General features: G+C 42.2%; 1 protein-coding gene and 1 non-coding gene across 4 annotated transcripts in view; one reads left to right on the forward strand and one right to left on the reverse strand.

Moving 5' to 3' along the window:
• Window positions 1–16747, forward strand: part of PTCD2 (pentatricopeptide repeat domain 2) — a 29429-nt gene extending 12682 nt beyond the window's left edge. For all 3 annotated transcript variants that reach the window (XM_070476799.1, XM_020915689.2, XM_070476800.1), the window contains 5 exons: window positions 151–242; window positions 2416–2529; window positions 5838–5912; window positions 12828–12941; window positions 15743–16747. In XM_070476799.1, coding sequence (XP_070332900.1) covers window positions 151–242; window positions 2416–2529; window positions 5838–5912; window positions 12828–12941; window positions 15743–15967 — 620 coding nt within the window. In that variant the 3' untranslated portion in view covers window positions 15968–16747. The remainder of the gene's footprint in view (window positions 1–150; window positions 243–2415; window positions 2530–5837; window positions 5913–12827; window positions 12942–15742) is intronic.
• Window positions 4252–4358, reverse strand: LOC139038317 (U6 spliceosomal RNA). The gene has a single exon (XR_011491310.1). It is a non-coding gene; the product is annotated as a U6 spliceosomal RNA (small nuclear RNA).
• Window positions 16748–17276: the final 529 nt, after the last annotated feature.

Genomic DNA, 17276 nt, shown 5'->3' on the forward strand with positions numbered 1-17276 from the left:
AACTAGTAAATGACTTTGAAAGTTTTTATTGTGCTGAAGCATACTTTTCAATACATGAGGCTAAACAGATTGAACTCTGGGAATCAATAGTAGAGGACTTGGAACTCACTTGAATGCATTTAATGGCGGCCCACTCCTGGCTCTTTGCAGGCGCACTGGAAGTATTGATTGAGATGAAAAACCAAGATCTGAAGTTCAACAAAGATACCTATGTCCTTGCTTTTGCAATTTGCTACAAACTGGTAAGACTGTCTTCCCTAAACTCTTAGAGCATTTTGGGTTGTGTTTGACAGAGGATTTAATTTTTTTTCCCCCCTCTACAAATAAAATTCAGTTCCTCTGAAGTCTGTTTTCCATCTGGTGCAGATATTTCCATTTTAAATATGTTCATTTTTAGAAAACCCAAGTTAGCCATGTCAGACAGTCCTATCATGGGAAAAGCAATTTTATCATCTTTCAGTCTTCTCTGACATTTGTGTAGATAATGAGAGCAAGAAACAGTATGCTGGGTTCAAACTCTGCTAGAGAGTCAGTCCAGTGCTCACACTGGACTTCACCAGACCAGTCATGTCTGTGGCCCTCTTCCTTGGAAGTCTTGGTATCCTCAGTGGTGAACGCAAGGGCTGCTCTGTCCTCGTCTGAATTCTTCTGTGATCGCTAAGTTGGAAGTGATGTCTCTCTTGCGGATTCCCTTGACTGTGCTCTATTTGCAGTCATAGACATGGCACTCATAATACTGCCTGATACACGAAGTAGACGCACATTGCATCCCCCATAGAGGGTAAATTCCTTGACGCACCGTTATATGCCAGCACCTAACAGTGTCTGGTTTACAGCTGATCTTTAATAAATGTATGTGACATTAAAATAAATCCTTCGATAATAGACAGCATGACATAGATCCCTATTCTCATCACTATATCAGGATTGTTTCTGGCACATAGACTATTTCTTTATTACTTACTGAATGCATAAATGGTAACAAGTACTGCAGTGACCCAGGTTCCATGCATTATTGTACACATTCTTGCCATTTTAACTTTGGAAACTTAACAAAACCTCCTTATACTGAAAATGAGGGAACACTAAGCAAGGTAGAATATGGATATTGAAAAATTTCCCTGAAAAATAAAGCAATATTAACTTTCCAAAGCAAGAGGGGCAGCTGGTTACAGGGAAAAGCAACCAACCTGGAAATTGAACATTGTGGACTCTAGTCTCAACTTTAGCAAGAACTGGTTTTGAAATCACTTACCTCATTTGTGAAATGAAGTGTGTGGATTCAGGAGTCAGCAGGCCGTTTCTTTAAAAGGCCAGATAGTTAATATTTTAGACTTTGGGGCTCTGCCACTTATGGTCCCTGTCACAGCATCATCTTTAGTTTTACAAACCTTTTAAGAAAACGTAAGAGCCAGTCTTAGCCATAGGCTGGCTCTGGCCCCAGGGTCATAGTTTGCTGACTGCCAGATTGTTAGATGATCCTTTCCAAGTCTACCACTTTATGATCTGTGAATCAGGCCAATGCAACACACACTTGAGCATCACTTCTTCAGCACTGTGACACCCAGTTTCCTGACCTTTGAGATGCCTCCCTGAGTATATACTGAAGTGGAGCGAATTTAACTCTACTGCTTATGAAGGGCCAGAGGACTTTTCCCAGAGTAACTCATTTCACTCAGTGGAGAGACAAGTTGAAACACTGGTCACCCATTACAGATTGCAAGTCGATTCTGGGAGCTGTCCTCTCTCATTAAATTCAGGTGTTCCTTTAGGATTTGAGTTGTGAATCACATCCTGACAGACACACACACAGGTACAGAGCTGATGCTGCAGTCATAAACCTCACCCACCCACAACGCAAAGGAAGAGAATTCTGTTTCACCACTCCTCTCTGCTAGTTTGTGTATCACTTACGTTGTTAGGTTGTTTGGGTTCTGTTTTCATAGGTTCTTTCATGATTTACATTCAAAAAAGTTTTCATGTTTTCAAATATTTGACTTAAAATGGATATTTTCAGTTTGGAAACCTCCTCAGGAAAAGTTCTGTGTGTTGCTGAGCTTTGTTCTGTCATCTGATGTGGTTGAAGCACATTAGATGCTTCACACTCGTATGCTGTGGTACCTATGTCTGAAAACCAGCCTGCCTGGATGAAAAGTAATCCGAATGTTTGCTGGTAGAGCCGCCCCAAATCAGAAAAACTGACAAAGAGCTAAAAATGGAGTTCATTTAGATTTGAAGTGCTAATGTATAGCTAACTGAGCCTATGTACAAATGGAGCTCAGGCTTTTAAGTGGCTTGAGATAGGCTCCAGGAAGTTCTTCCGAAAGGAAATCTGGAACACTGAGCACCACTAATCAACTTACTAAACTTAAAGGTTTGTGACATTTATTTATCGAGCAATCCTGTCTTCCCCAGAATAGCCCTGAATCTTTTCAAATCTGTACCACATTACGAGAAGAAGCCCTAATCAAAGGAGAAATCCTCTCCAGGAGAGCATCCTGTTTTGCAGTGGCGTTGGCTCTGAACCAGGTGAGGCTGTGGGGTACACATAAAGGAACTGGGCGTGGGCAAGCTTGGCTTTTCTTTCTTTATCCCTCTGACTGTCACAGAAAAAAGTCCCCATAAGGGGACCAGTTCCCCTGATGCCATGGCAACCTGCATCCATACCTCTGCCTCCAGAGTGTTTTCATTTACAGCTGAGGGCCTAACACGCACTGCTGTTTACCTGGGACTGGGGGAACCCTGTGGAAAATCAATGAGGGAGGCTGCACTTGGAGAAAGTTCTCAAATCATTCAAGTTTAAACTTCAGATGATTCATTTGCTATGTAATGTGCCCAGAGAACAGTTTTAAATCCAAGGCTCTCCATAGTGTGTCTTCTAATAAATTCTTCAGGGGAACAGTATTCCCTGAGTTCCTGGTATTTAAAGTTATTTGTCTTTTTTTGTTTGTTTGTTTGTTTTGTTTTACCTGAACTACAGTTTTGCCAGATATAAAACTGAAGTGATATTTCCTTTCCTGGAGGTTTTCTTTGGCATTGTTCTCTCTTCCAGGGTGGAATGTTACCATGGAGAAATCTGAGGCGTGCCTGATTTTTTTTTTCCGACTTCTGAATGATTTGGTCTTGTTCATTTTTCTCATTTCTGACCTTTATATCCATGGAAACATGTTTTCGTTGGGGTTTCTTCATCTGTCGGTTCTTTTCTTTTTCTTTGTTTTGCTGTAATCCTTTCTTTCTTTTTCCCCCACATATTGTCTATAGATAGATCCCATGCTGGTTCTTTTTTGGTTATTCACCATTGAAGAACATATGTTTCTCTTAGACCAGACATCTGTAGAAGACTCATGTCAGAAGAAACCTGGCCATGCTGCCATGGTTTTATGTAGGGGGTTTTCTACAAATATAATAGGCTTTGTTTCTCCCTGGCTGATGGGAATAGGCATGGAGGTGATTCAAAACAGTCTCTTCCCTACTGCTGCTATAAGTGACATACCGTTTCCTGCAAATATGGCTGATCTGTGTAAATTCCTTTTTTTTACTTTAATTATTTTTTTATTGAAGGATAATTGCTTTACAGAATTTTGCTGTTTTCTGTCAAACCTCAACATGAATCAGCCATAGGTATACATATATCCCCTCCCTTTTGAACCTCCCTCCCATCTCCTGCCCCATCCCACCCCTCTAGGTTGATACAGAGCCCCTGTTTGAGTTTCCTGAGCCACACAGCAAATTCCTGTTGGCTCTCTATTTTACATATGGTAATGTAAGTTTCCATGTTACTCTTTCCATGTATCTCACCCTCTCCTCCCCTCTCCCCATGTCCATAAGTCTATTCTCCATGTCTGTTTCTCCATTGCTGCCCTGTAAATAAATTCTTCAGTACCATTCTTCTAGGTTCCATATATATGTGTTAGAATATGATATTTATCTTCCTCTTTCTGATTCACTTCACTCTGTATAGTAGGTTCTAGGTTCATCCACCTCATTAGAACTGATTCACATGTGTTCCTTTTTATGGCTAAGTAAGATTCCATTCCATACCACAACTTCTTTATCCATTCATCTGTCGATGGACATCTAGGTTGCTTCCATGTTCTAGCTATTGTAAATAGTGCTGCAATGAACAATGGGATACGTATGTGTCTTTTTTTTTTTTTTTTTAATTTTTTTTTATTAGTTGGAGGCTAATTACTTCACAATATTGTAGTGGTTTTTGTCATACATTGACATGAATCAGCCATGGATATACATAAAAATATGGAACGCTTCACGAATTTGCGTGTCATCCTTGCGCAGGGGCCATGCTAATCTTCTCTGTATCGTTCCAATTTTAGTATATGTGCTGCCGAAGCGAGCACACGTGTGTGTCTTTCAATTTTGGTTTCCTCAGGATGTATGCCTAGGGGTGGGATTGCTGGGTCATATGGTGGTTTTATTCCTAGTGTTTTAAGGAATTTCCATACCGTCTTCCATAGGGGCTGTATCAATTTACATTCCCACCAACAGTGCAAGAGTGTTCCCTTTTCTCCACACCCTTTCCAGCATTTACTGTTTGTAGACTTTTTGATGAGGGCCATCCTGACTGGTGTGAGGTGATATCTCATTGTAGTTTTGATTTGCATTTCTCTAATAATGAGCGATGTTGAGCATCTTTTCATGTGTTTGTTAGCCATCTGTATGTCTTCTTTGGAGAAATATCTGTTTAAGTCTTTTCCCCACTTTTTGGTTGAGTTGTTTATTTTTCTGGTATTGAGTTGTATGAGCTGCTTGTATATTTTGGAAATTAATCCTTTGTCAGTTATTTCATTTGCTATTATTTTCTCCCATTCTGAGAGTTGTCTTTTCACCTTGCTTATAGTTTCCTTTGTTGTGCAAAAGCTTTTAAGTTTAATCAAGTCCCACTTGTTTACTTTTGTTTTTATTTCCATTACTCTAGGAGGTGGGTCATGGAGGATCTTGCTTTGATTTATGTCACTGAGTGTCCTGCCTATGTTTTCCTCTTAAGAGTTTTCTAGTTTCTGGTCATAGATTTAGGTCTTTAATCCATTTTGAGTGTATGGTGTTAGGAAGTGTTCTAATTTCATTCTTTTACATGTAGCTGTCCAGTTTTCCCAGCACCATTTATTGAAGAGGCTGTCTTTGCCCCATTGTATATTCTTGCCTCCTTTGTCAAAAATAAGGTACCCATAGGTGCATGGGTTTGTTTCTGGGCTTTCTATCTTATTCCATTGGTCTATGTTGATCTGTGTAAATTCTTAATTAGCTCACATCTGCCATCAAAAGGATCCAGAGATCTCATTACTAGTCCTAAACTCTCCTACACCATTGTAAAGAGAAAGTGAGTACTTCAGACTGTGCCCTCACCTTTGAGGACAACTCTGAGCACTTGTGAGATATGCAGCCATGTCCTCCTCTTACTGCTCTGTCCAGAGCTCACCCAAGCTCCATCTCCAATGTTTTTGGCAGTGCAAACCTCTTCTGTGGTTTGAGGTTTCTGCTAGTTTCTAATTAGGCCAAAAATGGGTTTGCAATTCTATTTCTCAAACTTGCTTTTCTTTGAGAGCTCATTCCAATGAGAGAGGGGACATGACAACTTTATGCCTCCATCCTAAAAAGTGGAACTCAGGCAGGTTGTTTAAACATTAAGGAGTATGCCACAGTAGGAAACATTTTACAGACTGTTCATTTTTGATTACTAGAAAACATTCTTTTCTCTGTGGACTTCAAAACCCTGGGGCACCATGGATAGGACTATCTTGACATCTTTAAATCATCTTTATTACAGCAGAGTAATGTTTATATGACTTGAGGGTCTGACTTGTTTTTCTTCCTTCTAGAACCAGCTGGCAAAAGCTATATCCATTTTTTCTCAAATCATGAACCCAGAAAGCATAATCTGCACTAATTTAAATGTAAGTAACTTCTTTATGGTTAAAGTAAGGCTTGAAATGTAATAAAAGAGATCTTTTTTTTTTGGTTTGTGTACAAAAAATGACTTTTGATGTCCCAAGGTCTTTATTCATTCTGCTCATTTATCAATCACTGTGTGAAAGTTATAGTAGAGCCCTGTGAGCAGAGTCACCACAAGCTTCCAGGTGTTCAGAAATAGGTGGGAAAGGCAGACACACTCATCAGAAGAGGGGGATGAATGCTGCAGGCGTCGCGCAGGAGCACAGAAGGCCGGTGAGTCAGAGAGGCGGGGGATGGGCTCTGCAGTCTCTCCACTGAGACTCTAAGAAAAGCCTGCATGCTGACTACCTCCTATCCACGTACCCGACTCATGGGGCCAGTATATCCGCAGTGCATAAAGTGGTGTCTAACCTGGGAAACACTGAATAAATGCTCGCTCTTCTCATTCTTACTTTGCCAGCCTGCCATGGCCTGTCTACCCAGTGAGTCTTCCTCACGTTCCTGGGGCAATGAAAAGATTAAGAGACTCTCCTGTCATTAAAGACACACACAGCACCCACTCAGCCAGGCCCTGTTGAGGCCCTGCTTATATGCTGACTACATTTGTGTCGTGGGGAGTTGAAAAGAAAGCCCCGGAACTTACAGTCTCCTGAAACATCAAGGGACCAAGATGAGGAAAACACTGTTGAGAACAGAAATGTGTGAACACCAAGATGCCGTGAACTGGGAGAGCGGGCCCTAGCAGAGTGGTATTCCAGGCTGGGGAGCGAAGGGCCAGCCAGCTGCAGCTAACAGAGGAGCCTGGGCAGGAGAGAAGTGCTGAGTAGCATTCTGAAGGACAGGGCTGGGGGCTGGAGGGATGGAGGGGAAAGGGCATTCTCTGTTGGGAGATTAATTTTGCTGAGGGTTCTAGTTTGCAGGCTAGTTTGTTAGTTCTCCTCCTAGCTCTGATTCCATAGTCAAAGGTACCTAACCTCTATGGACCCTATTTTTCCTTTTGTCTGACATAGCACTAGTAATAATACCTTCTTTCATTATGAGAATTGAATAAATAATGCATATAGAGTATTAGCACAGCACAGTTAGTGCCTGGCATGTAATCAGTGTTCAGTGATGTTTGCTAATACCAGTAGTATTTGTTTAAAATGCAATATGTTAAATAAAAAGGATTATTTATTTGTAACAAATCCTAGGACCTATGAATAGGAATTGGGCAGAACTCCAAGCTTCCATGCTTTTAGTTCTGCTCATAATTACTCTCAAATGTCACCCCCAGACCCGTGCCTAGATGATTTTCAAGAGAAGGACTAGATAAGCCTTTATGGTAAACTTTGGGTAACAAGTTCCAGCAAGAAGTCTGAGATAAGAAGACCGTGTATCTGACTTCATATTTACTTTTCAGAATGCTTACCCAGGAGGGAAAGATGAACCTAGGGAACCAGAAAGATGGAGACAGTGATAGCAGAGAACCTGCCTGGAAAAAAGAGAAAGAGGTGGGTTTAGAAGGGAAGAGACTAAATATTAGAAAAATATCCTAACAGACCTTGTGGTTGGCAAAGGGCATGAGCCCCTAGCAGGGATGAGTGTCAATGCTCAGTTAAGAGCTCACCTGTAAAGCCCGGTAATGGATCTGATGTAAACTGATGAACATCATAAGAAAGGGAGAGAGCGGTCCCAGAAATGAGTTTACAAGGCATCAGTGGTGAAGCAGAAGTGTGAGAAGAAGGCAAGGACGGAACAGCAGCAGGGTGTTGAAACCAGGAGTGCTGGCAGCCCGATGCCCATCACCTGCAGGCAGGCCCTGGCCCAAGAGGCACCAGAGCAGAAACTGTGGGCCAGCCTGTGATGCGCTCAGCTGAAGCGGATCCTGGAGTCCAGGATGGCAAAGGTCCAGAGTCCAGAATCCCAGGTCATTTGAGCCAATAAGCCCAACAGACTAGGAAGCCGGATCTTTCAGCAGACATACGTGATTTTTTTTTTTCTTCTCTGCTTACTACCGGATGTGAATGGCTCTGGGTCTCTAAGTAAATATCTGCTTCTGAGAGACAGTGCCTGCACTGCAGATGCACTCATCTCATGACTGGAGAGCAGCAGGCCTGCTAGGACTCCAGGCGGTTCACAGCATCAGGTGGGAAGGCGACCCAGGGGAGCGTGAGAGAGGAGGTTTACATGGATCGTTAGTAGCTTTTCCTAGAGTTGAGGTTAGTGTGGGGAGATCATTAAGGGTTGGTGAGAAGTGGAAGGCAGTGAGCTTGGCAGAATTTTCATTTATTTTAGCTGAGGTACCATGCTAGGTACTTTTATTTGTTGGTTTACTTTATACAACATTATTAGAACAGTATTTCTCCATCTTATACATGTGGGAAATGAAGATTCAAAGGGTAAGGACGTTACCTAGGTTCTTGCAGCTAATTAAAACAAACCAATCTGTTTGACTACAAAGCCTAGGGTTTCCCCACCACTCCAGACCTACAGAGATTAGCACTGTGTGCCTTTTATCTAGGATTGGAGCTAATTGCTCCTCCTGAATAAGGAAGGGAACACAGGACTGGATTTAAAAAAATGAATCTGCTGTTGGTACACATATTCCATGTCCTTGAATTTACATTCCTCATCTGTTCAATCCTTGGCTTGCTCTCCCAGTTGTTATGAGACTCTAGTAATGATTTTTTTCCCCCAAATGAGAAAGGCGTGGTAGAAATAAAACATGGGCCTGCCGAGAGCTGAAGTGTCCATCTCAATCGGAAGAGAAATTCCAGAGCACGGTAGGGAGTGCCATCGTGAGCCAGGGCAGCCCAGCAGCTCCTCCTGGGGGAGCTAGTGGGCAGGGGAGATAGCCAATAAATACGCCAAGGAACCTTGAATTGATCTTGAATATGAATCATCCCCTCCATGAACTGGGTCATGGTATTATCCACTGTCCAGAATTAAAGAGAGTTTTCCTGTTTAAAAATTGTCACTCAGGCAATTCTTCCAAATGTCCTCTAAATTTCTCCTGTTTCAATAGACGCCTGCTCCCTCTTCTTGGGGATGGTGAAAAAGAGATGGTTGCCATTCTCAGGTTTAGAAATCTTTTAGATTTTGGGTCTCTGCTATTAGAGCAGGTCTTTAAAAAGTAATTTATTGAGCCCTAGCTTCTCCAAGGTTGGATCATCTACTTAGAATCCTTAAGGGCAATTTGTTAATTATTCAGAAATGGAAACCTGACAAGTAGGCTGAATAGAGAGTCTGTTCACAGTATCAGCAGAAATAAATGAAGTTTTTTTTTTTTTCCTGATCTTTAAAAATTCATGCCTTAGACTAAAATCTTTTCTTACTGCCAGTTGGAATTTGAACTTACCTAATTTTTCCTCCTCAACCTAATTTTCTTTTCATTGAAATTGCTCCTGCTGCTGATACAGCCCAGAGGACCTGGTTTCCCATTTCTTAGCTCATGCTCCTTTCACATGGAACTGATGGAGCACGTGATCTCACCGAGGCACGTGCGTGCTAACCCTGACCTTCCGTCTGAATTTAAACTCATCGATCCCAAAAGAACCATAGCCCCATCTGGAGCATTGGTGCTCAATGTCAGAGGATTGCTTTTCACTTCCAAATATGTCTGAAAGGATCAGGCCAACAAAGGGGAGTTTGCCACCAATTTTATTTGAATTCTAATCATTTCTGTAGAAATCTACACCCATTTTGGAACTGAATTACTCTGCAGGGGAATTTCCAAGGGGCCAGTTTCACTGCTTTTATCATTTATCTAACACAAGTGAATGTTTTAATGTTTGTTTCTCTACTAAGGCCACCCTAAAGTCCTAGCTCAGATGAGAAGTCTCCTAGGTTGCCCAAGTAGAAAAGGAGGCAGGACTTATTATAATTTCTCATTAAACCCTTTGTGGCATCATCTCACTTAATATGTTTAAGAATCGCATTTGACTGGAAGCAAGGCAGACTCTACAGATAACAAAAGTCTATACAAATAAGAGGCTTTCCTTTTCTTCCAAGTAGAAAACCAGAGGTGGTCGGTGTAGGTCTGGTATGACATTCCATGATGTCATCAGGGACCTGGCCTCTTTCTGTATTTCCACACCACCATCCTAAGCACATGACTTCCATCCATTACATCCATTCCAGCAAGAAGCAGGAGAATGCGGGAGGACAGAGAAGCTGGTCCCTTACTGTAAAGCAGTTGTCCTCCAAAGAGAAAAAAGAAAGCTTTCCTAAATGTCTCACCCAACAACTTGTACTCACGTGTTACTAGCAAGCGCTTAATCCCATGGCCACATCTAGTTGCGCACAAACCTGAGAAATACAGTTTCTGAGTTCTATACATGACAGCATCAGTTCTGTTATCAAAAAAAAAAAAACAAAAGGAAAATGGATACTGGTTAGAAAATTAGCAATCTCTACCACACTGTGCCGTTCTACTTCAAATATAGCAAACTTGAAAAGAAAAATGAAATGCAAATTTCTCCATGTTCAGGACTTCTGTTTCCTTTTTTGGTCAAAGGTGTCCAGTGACTTATTAACATTTCTTGAGGTCTCAGAAAATCAGAGGGGCAGGAACTGTGTGTTCTTTGAGTAGTTTTTCTTAACCAAAATTCCCCCTGCTCCTTGCTAATTCAATTTTCCTAGCCTTTTGTTTGAAATCTGTAAGATGAAAGCAAAGCACTGTACCCTGATTTAGCTTTTCTAATTGTACCCTGAGACTTCAGTTTGAGACAAGCTCCTAGCTTTAAATTTACTCTTTGTCTTTCATCAGTAACCGCCTCATTTATGTTGCCCGTCATCAATATAGTTCAAGGTACTGAACCTCATTCTTGAAATCCCTATTGAATCAGAGGTAGCTGCTGGAGGCAAGAGAGAAACTGGGAAAGAACAGCTGAAACCTTCCAGGTGCACATCCCTGATAAGTCTCTAGCATGAGCTCCAGGAGGTTTACACTTGCAAATTGCATGGGGAGCTACACTCCTTTTCTCATTTCTTATTGAGGGTTTGCTCCGTGCCAGGCACTGCAGATGTAGCATCAACAAGATAGACTTGTCCTTGCCTTTGACCCGACAGACCACTGCTAGCCAAATTGGGATTGGTTTTTATTAACAAAACTGTTTAAGAGCTATTAAGACTTGGAGATTTTACTCCACTTCCAAGCTAATAATAAGTCAACCTGTCACAGTTTCCTGGGTGCTGGTAGAGAACAGGAGACACCAAGAGATGAAGGATGGCTTACTACTCACAGCAAGAGCAGCGGCCAGAGGGTGAGCATTTTTGCATCGGTTTCTTGAGCCCAGTTCCCACACAGCAACATGAAGAGGTCCATATGTCTCTTGTACACACAGGGGTTTATATTTTAAGAGAGGAACCATGAACTTGGAAAACTCAAATCTCTTAAGATGGGCAGTAAGTATACCTGCGCTCGGCCTTGCATCCCAAACACTGTCTGCCCACGCTGCTGGTTCTACAGACATGGCCCCGACTAAAGGCAGGCAGTGCTTCCACCCGACCGTGAGAAACCCGTGGAGTGTTGCCTCCTGTCAAAGAGTTCTGCCTGTGTTCTGAACACTAAACTTAGATCGGGTCCTTTGGAGTTAGGCTACTTGGGGTCATTTCATTCTGTTCCATAGAACCAAAGATAACCCCTCATCCTGACTGTATGCTCTGCAAGCATACAATATTATAAAATGGACTAGTAAGAAAATTTAGCTAGTTTTGTATAAAAATGGAGCATCGCTTCCAGAAAATCTCTTTCCTAAAGATAGAGAGCCTTAAAAATGTTTATACCTTTTGATTTTATAATTTCACTTACAGGCGTCAAGTCTGTAAGTTAGTTACAGACTGTAAGTTACTGTTACTTTCTTAAAAGTAACAATTTTTTAAAATATCTGAACATTTATTGATAAAGATGGTATTGCTTTATTTGATGTGTTATTTATATGATGGATTGCTATGCATTCATCATTTAAAAAATGAGGTTTTATTTTTTTCTAAAACTTGCTGATGCTATGAGAAAGTATTCATTTCATAATAATTGATCAAAAAGCAGAATTGGAGAGATTAATAGACTTGAAGGATAATACATGAGATTGTAAACAGTGGTTAACATTAGTTGGTGAATTCTGAATTATTCTCATTTTCTTTAAACTTTACTGTATTTAAATTATACCAATGAACACTGGTAATGGGGTGCAGCAGAAATGTGTTCTTTTTTTCTGGTATGTTAATTGTATATGATGGAAAGTAGTTAGTGGTATCATTTTGAAAGCCAAGTACAGTATCCAGTTTGATAACTATAATGTAAATAGGAGGGCCTCATTAAGACTTTAATCAGCTTCCACTTTATACTTGAACAATCTCTATGCTTGCAATTTCCTATCCAAAAAAATTAAAAAGGTAAAGGTATCTTTTGCCCCAGAGCCAGTCTTATGAGATTGTCTGATTGTCATATTCTCTGACTCCAGAGGAAATAGGAGGAAGAAACTAATAGTAATATTTATTGAGGACCTCCTGTGTGTTGATGTTTAATGTTCACAATAACACAAAGTGTGAGCTGTAAAGGTATCTTCCTCATTTTACAAAAAAAGATATTGAAAGAGAGACTGAACACCTGGAAGAGTCACTGAGCTATAACTGCTGGCGCCAGGGCTCTGACCCAAGCGTGTCAGACTCCAGAATCCCTGCTCGCTCCATTGCTGCCTTGTGAAAGTTCTGAAGCTGTGGTGCTTTGGTTAGCTATTGGGAAACACATTTTTTGGCTGGTGGGCATTCATTCAAAGCACTTCTGAACCTGTATACACAAATGATTTGGAAATAGCATGAAAAGCATAGGCTCTCATGAGAAGCCTATAAATAGAGGCTTCTTTCACAGGGTGCATTTCTCAGTGCTCACTACTGGCTCAGTTTGGTTTCTCTTATTTCTTCTTTTTATTCAGATTATGATCCATATCCAGTCAAATACGTTGAAAACTCTAATAGACATATTAAAGGATGCCACAGAGGGAAATCTATCAAGATTTGTGAAAAGACATGTATTCTCAGAAGAAGTGGTAAGTGTGCAGTTTCTGCAGGAATCAGGTGAAGGCACAGGAACACTCTTTCAGAGGTCCACTTGGTACCTTAATCCTGTAGGCCACCTCCTTACAGAGCCTGGTAAATCTGGCCACCTCTCTGTTCCTGCTGTAAGACTTCTATATGTGAGTGCAAAGACTTCTCCCCTCTAACAGGACACATCCTCTGAAATTCTAGGAAAACTTGTTTCTTCTACATTGTTCTTTTCCCGACACTGTTTCCATGGCTGTCAGCTCTTTTTCCTTTCTCCTCAAGCGTCCAATTCCTTCTCCCTGTTCCTTACTCTCAGTTGATGACCTTGCTTCCTGTTGCACAGAGGAAACAAGCAGTCAGGAGAACCGCCGCCTCACTGACACTCCTCGCCCCTCTCCCGCTCCGCCCTGTCTTCCCTCCTGAAGCCGTGGTGGCTGCAGACCCCGTTCCAGAGCCTGGGAGCCCAGCCCCGCTGACCCAGCCCAGGGCACGAGCCCAGAAGTGGTATCAACTTCTGAGCATCATCTCTATCGCTCGCTTTCCCTGTGAATCATCCCACAGGCCAACAGTAGGCTCTAGTATCCCTCATCCTCAAAAAACAAAAACAAAAAACTCCCCTACTTAAACAAGTGAAAAGACATGGCAGGTGTTTAGATAGGAAGAGACAACCTCATAAAGTCAGCCCTTCCCAAGTTAACGTGATAATGTAACACTCCAATAAAATTACTGTTAGGTTTTTTCTGTAGTTAAGGTTTAGTAGAAAGAGAAAACTAGCAAGAATAGCTGGGAAAATGCTGAAAGAAGAGGTGCTAGACCTGCCAGATATGAAGCCATAGCAAAGCTTCTCTAAGCTCCTGAACAAACCAACTGATGGAACCATATAACTGTTTTGCAAAATTATAAAATAAAAAGAAGCAATTTCTAAACACAGAGCTAAATGAAACAAATGTCATACTTTTAAAGTATGGCTTAAGAACATAAAGAGGAATTATTGTAAGTCATTTGAAACTAGTAGTTTGTACATTGCTAGTCATATATAACCTAAAAGGGGGAATGAGATGGTAAAGAAATCATAAATTCTTGGCAGTGATCGCTTTGTTGGTAACGATACTGGTAATGTCATTTTGACTAATCCAGGGGCCTGTTGGTTGGTCCTCCCCGTCCTCCTCCCTTTTCCCCAGCCTTGTGCAGCTGGGTCCTGGCTGGGTCCTGGCTGGATCCCACCTGGCACCCGGGCTGGCAGGTAGGCCTCAGAGCACAGTGGCAGCGGCCCCCCCTCTGCCACGCGGCGGCCGTCCCAGCCCTGCGCCCACCCTCACCCCCAGCCGAAGGCTGGCAGAGGGAGCCTGTGGGGAGGCTCACTGGTCATGATTGAATATAAAGATCGATCTGAGATCTTCACTCTTTGGAGGTTGTGACTTACCTAAGTCTTTTTGGAATATGTTCAGAAGAGCAGGGAAACTAGAGATGTAAGCTGGTCTTAACACACACAATCATGTGCAGCACTGACATGACTTCAGCGTTCTCACTAGCACTCAAGTTAATCAGTCCTTCCCTTAGACCTGGCCCATCAATATGCTGCCCAAATTACAATCCCATGGACTGTACAGTCCATGGGGTTGCAAAGAGTCCGACACGACTGAGCGACTTTCACTTCACAGCATCTAGACAAACTTCACACTGGAAAACACTGATGGCTTTTCTCTGATTTTCCCCCTCTAAGCCTATAAGGCCGATTTACTTAGAAAGCTCACCCTCTAACCAGTGTGTTCCCTGGTTGCTCTGAGCTCACTTGGGGATCTGCTTGAGAAGTGAATTGATCCTACAACTCCAGCAGCTTTTGAGCTAGTTCTAAATATCAAGAATGTTGTTATATCATTAAAAAGAACTAAAGTAAGTAAAATGTTGATTTTGTTCAGAAGGTAATTTTACATTCTAATTCTGAGTTCACCCATTTCTATAGACTTAAATCCCATTTATATACTTACGATGCTAATATTTACACCCCTGGTCCTCGCCCCCATGCCTCAGACTCTGGATGTCTCACAGACACCTCAGTCTTGCCTAAAACACAGCTCTAGGTCTTCCCTCCCTAAATCTCACCCTCCCATCTTCCCCATCTCAGACCACCCCCATCAACAGGTTACTAAAGCCCAAACTGGAAAGCTATCTCTGATGCCTCCCTCTCCCCTTCAACAATAAATCCTTTCAGTTTAATCTCCAAAATAGATTTCTAATATTTACATCTACTTCTCCATCTTTTCTATACATGTCTTAGTCTAAAGCATCATCTGCCTGATGACGGGCGCCTCAGGATTAGTCTCCACATCCTTGTACCTCTAGTTCTCCACACAGCCTTTTAAACTCTACATCAGATATGTCCTCGTTTGGACCCTCTGATAGCTTTTAGAATAATTCCAAAAAACTTACCATGAGCTAGAAAGCCCTACATCATCTGGCCCTGCCTCCTACTCTAACCGTTAAATTGGACGCACTTGATTCCACGCTCTTGACCTCCTTTCCCTGGTATGTTTCATTGTGTAGTGTGCACCACTTGGACCCCCCCCCCCCCGAAATTTTATAAAATATCAGGGGTGGTTTTCAAGTGCTAATCTAAATGTTGTCTGAAGCTTGTGGGATTCCTTATTCATTCATGCCTCTGTGTGCCCCAGTACCCTCATTTTTACCACTTAAGTGCACACTCTACTTTTTTTTGCATTTATATCTCTGCTTCTTGGAGGATAAAAAGAACAAGGAAGAAGTCTTGCAGGGATGTAACGATATACTCTTCTTGCTTTTTTTTCAGCTGGTCAAAGTGAGGGAAAAAGTGAAGGACGTGCCTGCTCTCCTGGCCAAATTTGATGAGCTTAACAAGAAACTGCACATAAGTGGCCAGGTCACCACATACACTTTGGATGCCCTACTCTGCCACACCCCCAGCGACAGGCAGCCCCACACGGTGCTGTTAAACAAGAGGACAGTCAGCCGTCGGACCTTCCAGCCACTCAGCCAGTCCCTGTGGGCTGAGTAACCCTGGGTTCAAACTTCCTGTGGGTCTGAGTTGGAGGGGGTCTGCCTTCAGTGACTCATTGGCTTCCTAGGAAATCAGGCATTGTATTCCAGTGGACACTATACGAATCAACACTTGGTCTCCTTGAATTTCCAATTCCAAGTTCACTGAGTGCTGGCATGCTGCCTTGAGACAGTCATATTTGGTGCCGCCATGAAGATCTAGATACAGGAAGTGGAAAGCTCGGCTCCTGAAGGAAGGAGGCTTCTCTGTGAAAAGGGCTGAGGATCCTTGGAGGAACATGGCCACAGGCTCCAGTCCAGCTCCCAGAACCAGCGTGGAACCCAATAAGCATTAGCGGAAGAAATTTCACTGTAAGTGGCCATCTGACTAATTTTCAGGGGAGTAATTACTTGCAGATTATAGCCTTACTGAATTAAGGAGGTCTGAAACTCTACGCCACCATCCTGGAAAACAGTCCAGGATATTCTCACTGCTTCTGTCATTGCTACCTGTGACCCTCGACAAGACACCAGAACCCTCATTTTTCCAGCTGTAAAATAATAGTGCCTATGTGACTCTGCATACTGTTTTGAAATTTTCACTTCAAGGTTCAGTAGGGTCAAGTTTTTTTCAAAAATTAATTAAGAAATTGAAAGTGTCCTGAAAAAACATTTTGTTTTCTCAGCAGGACAAACAAAACCAGAATTTAACTCTCAGAACTGATAAGCCAAAATTGAGATGTTTATCACTTTGGTCATTGGCAGTCTATGTGCTTTTCAAAATAAAAGTATAACCTCATATCGCTCTCTGTATTCCTCAGTTTTCTATGTAGGTCATAATACTTGGTCCTATAGTTTGTCTCATTTGTTAATGATTTTTCTATCCTTGGATGCTTTATTTTTATTTTTTTAAATAGATATGTCGTGACAGCAGGTCAGAGCTTCCTTGTAGAGACCTGTCTCTGGAAGGTTTGAAGCCCAGGCCCTGAGGGGTCATGCCTTTCCTGAGGGCCCCACGGTGCTGAGACCTCCCAGCCGTCTTCCTGGAGTGCTGCAGACTCCTTATTCAGTGCTGCCTCTAAAACCAGGGCTAACTCCCACTTGATGTTATTCTGAGGCAAGAACTGTTCACAGAACCAGAAGTTCTAGAGCAGGAGGAATCTTCTAAGTTTCCCCTTCAGGTCGAGGACATGACTCGTCCAAGTTGGCATAACTAGTCTCGGGCAGAGCCGAGATGAAAATCCAGATCCCTGGTCTCCTCCCCGCCCCGCTGTGCCACACGGTGTCTCCTCAGAGAAGAAAGAAGGGACTCGACGGAGACGGCACGG

The sequence above is a fragment of the Odocoileus virginianus genome, chromosome 14 (assembly GCF_023699985.2).
Source record: "Odocoileus virginianus isolate 20LAN1187 ecotype Illinois chromosome 14, Ovbor_1.2, whole genome shotgun sequence".
Lineage (NCBI taxonomy): Eukaryota > Metazoa > Chordata > Mammalia > Artiodactyla > Cervidae > Odocoileus > Odocoileus virginianus.